Consider the following 6,977-nt stretch of genomic DNA (forward strand, 5'->3'; position numbering starts at 1 on the left):
AACAGGAATATACATGGCTTGATTAAGCTGCTCAGGGCCTGATCCAGCCTCACATTAAGTGATGTATCAAAACCTCTAATATTCCAGGGATAGTTACACCAACTAATGCTGGGAATGTGTACTCTGTGTCAGTAGGTAAGAACTGTTTGTTGAAAATTACTAAATAAAGCCTATGCTGTAAAAAATCAGATTAGAAGCACGGAATAACAGCTTCCTGAAAAATTGAATTTTATCAAGCAGAGTTTCATTCGTACTCAGAAATAACTGATTTTCAATTCTGTATGTACTAATTACTGGACAGAATGAAGATGTACCAACAAGAAAAAAAAATAAAAATCAAGTTCCCACTACTTTTCAGAGAACGAACTATACGCTAGCTGCAAGTAGAACCAAAGTACTGAATACTTCAGTTTATAGATCAACCATGAACAATTCTAATTTTCACTCTGCTTGAATGTTATGTTAAAGAAACTCAGATTTTACTTTATGACGATGATTTCAAGCAGTTGCTTGCTGCCAATTCTCAGTTTGTCTGAACTCAAAATCAAGTTACCCTAGTACACAAATGTCCCTTCAAACCCTATAGACCCAAATATACCAGTGTAAAATATTTCCACCTCAGTAACAACTCTGAATTCAACACAGATGCACTACTGAGTGCCAAATGAACGTCTTAATTGATAAGATGTACATAAGTGAAACAAAATTGACACTTAAGATTCCTATCAGGCCTTTCCAAGTCCATCCACTTTACAGCAGTAGCATATCCCAAATGCTGAAATACACGATGTTTGTATTATAAGGTTGCTTAACTATTTTCTCAACTTCAAAAAAGGCTAAATTCACCAAGAATTCTACTGAAGAAGAACAGCTAGTTACATGGTACTATACAAATGTGTTCAAAGGAGGGCAACAAAGCTGGTGAGGGGTCTGGAACACAGGCCATATGAGGAGAGGCTGAAGGAGCTGGGAATGTTCAGCCTGGAGAAGAGGAGGCTCAGGGGAGACCTCATTGCTCTCTATAACTTCCTGAAGGGAGGCTGTAGTGAGCTGGGGGTCGGCCTCTTCTCTCGTGTCATTAGTGATAGGACCAGGGGGAATGGCTTCAAGCTACGGCAGGGGAGATTCAGGCTGGACATGAGCAAGTATTACTTTTCAGAAAGGGTGGTCAGGCACTGGAACGGACTGCCCAGGGAGGTGGTGGAGTCACCGACCCTGGGGGTGTTCAAGGAAAGGCTGGATGTTGTGTTGAGGGACATGGTTTAGTAGGAGCTATTGGGAATAGGTGAACGGTTGGACTGGATGATCTTTTAGGTCTTTTCCAACCTTGGTGATTCTATGATTCTATGATTCTATACAGAACTACAGGAGGAGTAGAATGGGAAACAGATGATTACAAAAGATCAGAAGATAAGTTTGGCAAGGAAAAGTTATATAGTAAGTAGCAGCCCTACTAAGTCTGAGCTTAAGATTTGCCTGTACTGTGGAGAAATAACAAAGCTTAAAGTATGTCTAAGAGACGTAGATTTGCTTAAGATATCATATCTGATATTTTCAGCATAGGACAATCAAGTTATACAGGAATATTGGTTTCTCTAAGGGCTTTACTGTATAGCTGCCTTCTAGGGAAGCAAATAAAAGTAAAAATCTAATTAAGAACAGTTTTTCCTATTTTTTGAAAACATATCCATTCTTCTAAAAATAAACAAAGAAGTAGACAGATACAGCCAAAGCAGTTGAACAGAATGGTTCGTTCATAAAAAAATATTAAAGAATGAGATCTCCTTAGCAACATGCCAAAATGGAGTATTTCCAGACAGTCAATTCACAAATTTTAATTTTCACAGCACTACTAAATTGGTTAATGTCCATAAATTTATGTCCACATCTAAAGCAACAAAGAATTCTAATATAGATGTATAACCAATATAACTTAGAAAAGTCTCAAATCTGAAAAAACAAGTACATTGCAGAACATCATTTCCAAAAGGAGATATTCTAATTAATCTCCATGTCTATCAGGAAAAAACTGGTGAGTTGATATATCTCTTGCATCCTGGTCACAAACTGCAAATTCAATATAAACATTTGATTACACTCATGCTCTTCTTCAGAATTTATTACAATAAAAAAACAAAAAAAGAAGCACCTAACTATTTGAGATCTATCTGTATTAAACTATTCCTAATATGCTAGGAATGATATACAAACTGCATCTCCTAAACAGAGAGTCATGGCAAACAGCATGCAAGTATTGTGCCTTTGGTCTGTCAACTCCAGGATACTGCAGCTTTTCCAAAAAAAGCTCAAGATTACTGAACTCACAGCATTTGCTGGTTTAGACAAATTGCAACAGCATTAATCCTTGAAGTTATCTATTAGGGGAGAGTGCTATTCCTCATGACCTGGCTCTATTTTTGCAAAACTGAAAACTACTGCTAAGAAAAGTAGAAATATTACCACTGGCTACTGCGACAACACTTACAGTTCTGACAGTTTACTTCTGCAGGATTTAGGATGAAGTTTAATTCTCCTAACAGTTCTTACTAGTGTTGCAGTAGAACACACCTATATGCTAGTCTTCTACTGCTTACACTGTTAGGCATCGATATAGACATAAAGCTTTCTACTGACATGATTAAGATACAAAGGACCAGATTTTTGTGCATTAAGACAGGAGAGCAATAAAAGCATTCAGTACCAACAATTTACCATTGAACTTTTATCTCAGAATTACAGCACAGACCTGTGAAGAAAGGTGTCATTATTCTGTAAAATACTGTTACTTAAGCTTTGACTCACAAGTTCAAGAACTGAAAAAAAGAGTAAGCTTAGTCTTACCTAGCCCTCCAGGACCAGCCAACAGGAACTCTTGTCTGCCTATTCTTTTCACAATTGGCCGTTTCTCATCGCTGCAGTAGGGAAACAGATCCTGGGAGATGCCAGTATTGTAATTCAAAATTATATACTGTGTAGTAAGTGCAAGACATAAGTAATAACCATCTACAGCCACAGCACAGGGCTGCTCTGGGGTAACCACTTCCTTCACTATCTGGACCCTGTCTTCAAACACCATGAACATTTGAATGGTCCGTCGCTTGACTGAGATGATGCAGACTTCAACACAGAAAGGGTCTCCACTCACAGGATTCTCATTTAATGTGAATGTCACAGCTCCTTTGATTCTAGCGCCCGTGGGAACAGGTTCCAAGTTCATCATATTAACTAGAGTTATTGTGTTATCACAAAGCACAAGAAGCCTGGTGAGTGCAGAAGCTGCTTTCAACTCACTCACAGGCTTCTTGAAGCCCAGGTATTTATGCAGTTGCTTGGTGGCTGCAAAGGTTATTTTTCCAGATGTTGATATCTTCTCATCCAACATAAAGTGATAGATAAAGCAGTCGTTGGTTCCAATATAGAGGTTCTTTCCACAACACTCAATGCATTCAATGTTGATGTGATTTTTGTCTCCCATTAACATCTCCCGCTCAACAGCAGAGACGAGCTTGAAAGCTTTAACGCTCATCGTGTCTTCTGGGTGATCTGATTAAAGAGGAAAAAAGTTATTGACCGCCACACACGCCAGCAAAAGAAATTTAACATTCACCTGTACAGAAGCTGTACTGTAGTATCTTTAACAGTCATACAATTGCTTGAGTTAGACAGGATCCTTAAAGGCCATCTAGTCCAACTGCTCTGCAATGAACAGGGACACCTACATCTGGATCAGGGTGCTCAGAGCCCCATCCAGCCTGACCTTGGATGTCTTTAGGAAATCCACCACCTCTCAAGGCAAGCTGTGCTGGTGCCTCATCAACCCTGTTGTTTAAAAATAAATAAATAAATAAAAATCATATCCAACCTTCTAGTTTGAAACCATTTCCCTTGTCCTATCACAACAGACCTCACTAAAAAGTCTGTCCCCTTCTTTCTTACAGCCCCCCTTTAGACACTGGAAGGCCACACTCAGCTCTCCCTAGAGCCCTTTCTCCTCCAGGCTGAACAGCCCCCAGCTCTTTCAGCCTGTCCTCATAGGGGAAATGTGCCATCCCACATACCACTTTTGTGGCCCCCTCCTCCAGCCACGATCCAACAGATCTGTGTTCCTATTTCCAACCAGATTACCCAAGCCAGAGTGAGCACATTAACAACCACAGAAATTATTCAAATTCTACAATTTCACTATACTTCTGCTCTGAAATAGATCCAACACAACACCAGCTATTTTAAAAGATGCTTTCTGCACATTGCTGGCTCTTTCAGACACTGGGGCACTATAAGGATTTTACAAGCATCGCCTCAAAAAAAGACAGGGAACTCCTAGAAGGAGGGCCACAAAGATTATAAAGAACCCAGAGCACTTCCCATATGAGAAAAGACTGAGTAACCTGGGCCTCTTCAGCTTGGGGAAAAGAAGACTGAGAGGGGATGTGATTAATGTTTTTAAATACTAAAGGGAGGTGGAAGGCAAACAGATGAGGCCAGGCTCTCCTTGCTGTTACGTAGCAATAGGACAAAGAGCAATGGCCAAGAACTTGAGCATAGGAAGTTCCATACAAATATGCAGAAGAACTTCCATATGGTCAGGGTGACAGAACACTGGAACAGGCTGCCCAGAGCAGTTGTGAAGTCTCCCTCTATGGAGATACTCAAGACCTGCCAGGACACCTACCTGTGCAACCTACTGTAGAGTACCTGCTTTAGTAGGGAGGTTGGACTCTATCTCTTCAGGCCTCTACCGAACACTGCAACTCTGATCACCTGCTCATGAAAAGATACAAGCTTTGGCTCTCAGATGTCTAGAGAAGCCACAAGGCTTGTAACACTACAAGTTAACATTTGAAGTTGCTTTACTTTTTTTTTTAAACCTTTTTTTTATTTGACAAAATTCAGGCCTAATAGAACTTATAGTGAAACATCATATGCAGACTCCATTTACCCCATTTCCTGTTCTTTACTCTGCAATAGTAAATGCCATATGTTACTTTCCATCTACTTTACTAAAGCATCACGCACCAAAAAGTGATTTTTCTTTCAAATATCAGTGTCAGTTTTATTTGGTGCTATACACAATCTTTATATCAGACTATATGTACTGGCAAGCATTACACAATCATAGAATCATAAAGATTGTAAGGGACCTCTTGGAATCAAATTCAACCCTACTGCTAAAGCAGATTCCCTACAGTGGGTTGCATGGGAAAGTATCCAGGTCTTGAATATCTCCAGAGGAGATTCTACAATCTCTCTGGGCAGCCTGTTCCACTGCTCTGTCTCTCTCACAGTAAACAAGTTCCTCTTTGTGTTGGCATGGAATTTCCTGTATTGCAGCTTTTGTCCACTGCCCCTTGTCCTGTTGCTGCACGCCACTGAAAAAAGCCTGGCATCATCTACTTGAATCCTGCACTTCAGGTATTTATAAGCATTGATGAGATCACCTCTCAAACTTCTTCAGCCTAAACAGACCCGGGTCTCTCAGACTTCCCAGGCCCTTAGTAATCTTTGTGGTTCTTCACTGGACTCTCAAAGTTCCTTATCATTCTTGAACTGAGGAGCTCATAACTGGACATAGTACTCCGGATGTGGTCTCCCCAAGGAAGAGGAGATGGGGAGGATAACCTCCCTCAATATGCTGGTTGTACTCTTTTCGATGCATCCCAAGACAGCGTTTGTCTTCTTGGCACACTCCTGACTCATGGCCAACTTCCTACCCACCAGAACACCCAGGTCCTTCTGCATAGAGCTCTTTTCCAGCAGGTCAGCCCCTAACCTGTACTGATGCATGCAGTTGTTCCTCTCCAAGTGCAGAACCTTACACTTGCTTTTATTGAAGTTCATCAGGATCCTCTCTGCTCAAAGGCACAGCCACACATTACTTAGAATGCATGGCCCATACAGCACTCATTAAGCTCAAGAATCAAAATTACTGAAGTCACAAGAGTTTTTATTTATTATTACCACAAGCAATCCAGAAGATGGACTTTAAGCGCTAGGTAGCACTTCCAGTTCTGCAATCCATACCTTCCCTTTCACAACCAAGCACTGCCAGACGACTGATCCAATTTATGAAGCAATTAACACCACTTACAAATCAGCTCAGGTAATTTTACAGTACTCTTGTCTTACTTCTATAAGGAAGCAAAAGACAACTCTGCTGAACGGCTGACCGTAATTTATCACAGAACCATAGAATGGCCTGGATTGAAAAGGACCACAATGATCATCTAGTTTCAATCCCCTTGCCATGTGCAGAGTCACCAACCACCAGACCAGGCTGCCGAGAGCCACATCCAGCCTGAATCATCCACTCACAAGGCCTCCCCTCAGCGTTCACCCCTCAGCAGTGAAGCCAAACTGCCGGCTCATTACTCCTGCCCTCCCTGGGCGCAGGGACGACCCAGTAGCAGTTAACTGTGCGAGGCGGGAGCTCTCCCCATCCCCCAAGCTGTACCTACTGGGCATCCAGCTCCCGATACAGCAGCACACCAGCAGCGACCGGCCTGCTGCAGGCAGACACGGCCGAAGCAACGTCCTGCGTGACGGCTTCAGGCTGTCGGGGCGGCTTCCGTGCCGCAGGCGCCTCGCCCACCGCCCGCAGGCCACAGCCTCAACCTCACATCCCCTACCCGTCCCGCGGTACCTGCGAGCGCCAGGCGCCGCTACACCGAGAACCGAGGCCGCCGCACCGAAGCCTTGCCGGGGCCAGGGCCGGGGCCGCGCCGGGCCTGAGGCCGCGCTGTCAGCGCCACAGCCTGGCCGGCCCTCCGCTTCCGGTGCCGCCGAGGCCCCGCCCGGAGCCAACGTCACCGCGTCCAACGGGGTGAGAGCGGGGCGGACACGGCGCCTTTCCCGTCACGTGGTGGGCTGGGGCCGCCCCGGCTCCACTCACTGAGGGCTGGGCTGGAGGTGCCTGCGGAGCGCGGGTGGTGGGTGCGTGGTGATCGTGCGTTAGCTCGGAAATACTGGGAGCTGCATTG

General features: G+C 43.6%; 1 protein-coding gene across 1 annotated transcript in view; it reads right to left on the reverse strand.

Annotated features, from left to right (window-relative positions):
* The window catches only part of TGFBRAP1 (transforming growth factor beta receptor associated protein 1), a 34,262-nt gene extending 27,479 nt beyond the window's left edge, over nucleotides 1–6,783 (reverse strand). Inside the window, exons 1-2 of the mRNA XM_052705716.1 lie at nucleotides 6,641–6,783; nucleotides 2,842–3,543 (exon numbers count right to left, since the gene is read on the reverse strand). Of these exons, the coding sequence (XP_052561676.1) occupies nucleotides 2,842–3,526 (685 nt within the window). The 5' untranslated portion in view covers nucleotides 3,527–3,543; nucleotides 6,641–6,783. The remainder of the gene's footprint in view (nucleotides 1–2,841; nucleotides 3,544–6,640) is intronic.
* Between the last annotated feature and the right edge of the window lie 194 nt (nucleotides 6,784–6,977).

The sequence above is a fragment of the Tympanuchus pallidicinctus genome, unplaced genomic scaffold, assembly GCF_026119805.1.
Source record: "Tympanuchus pallidicinctus isolate F22 unplaced genomic scaffold, pur_lepc_1.0 scaffold6, whole genome shotgun sequence".
NCBI classification, from domain to species: Eukaryota; Metazoa; Chordata; class Aves; order Galliformes; family Phasianidae; genus Tympanuchus; species Tympanuchus pallidicinctus.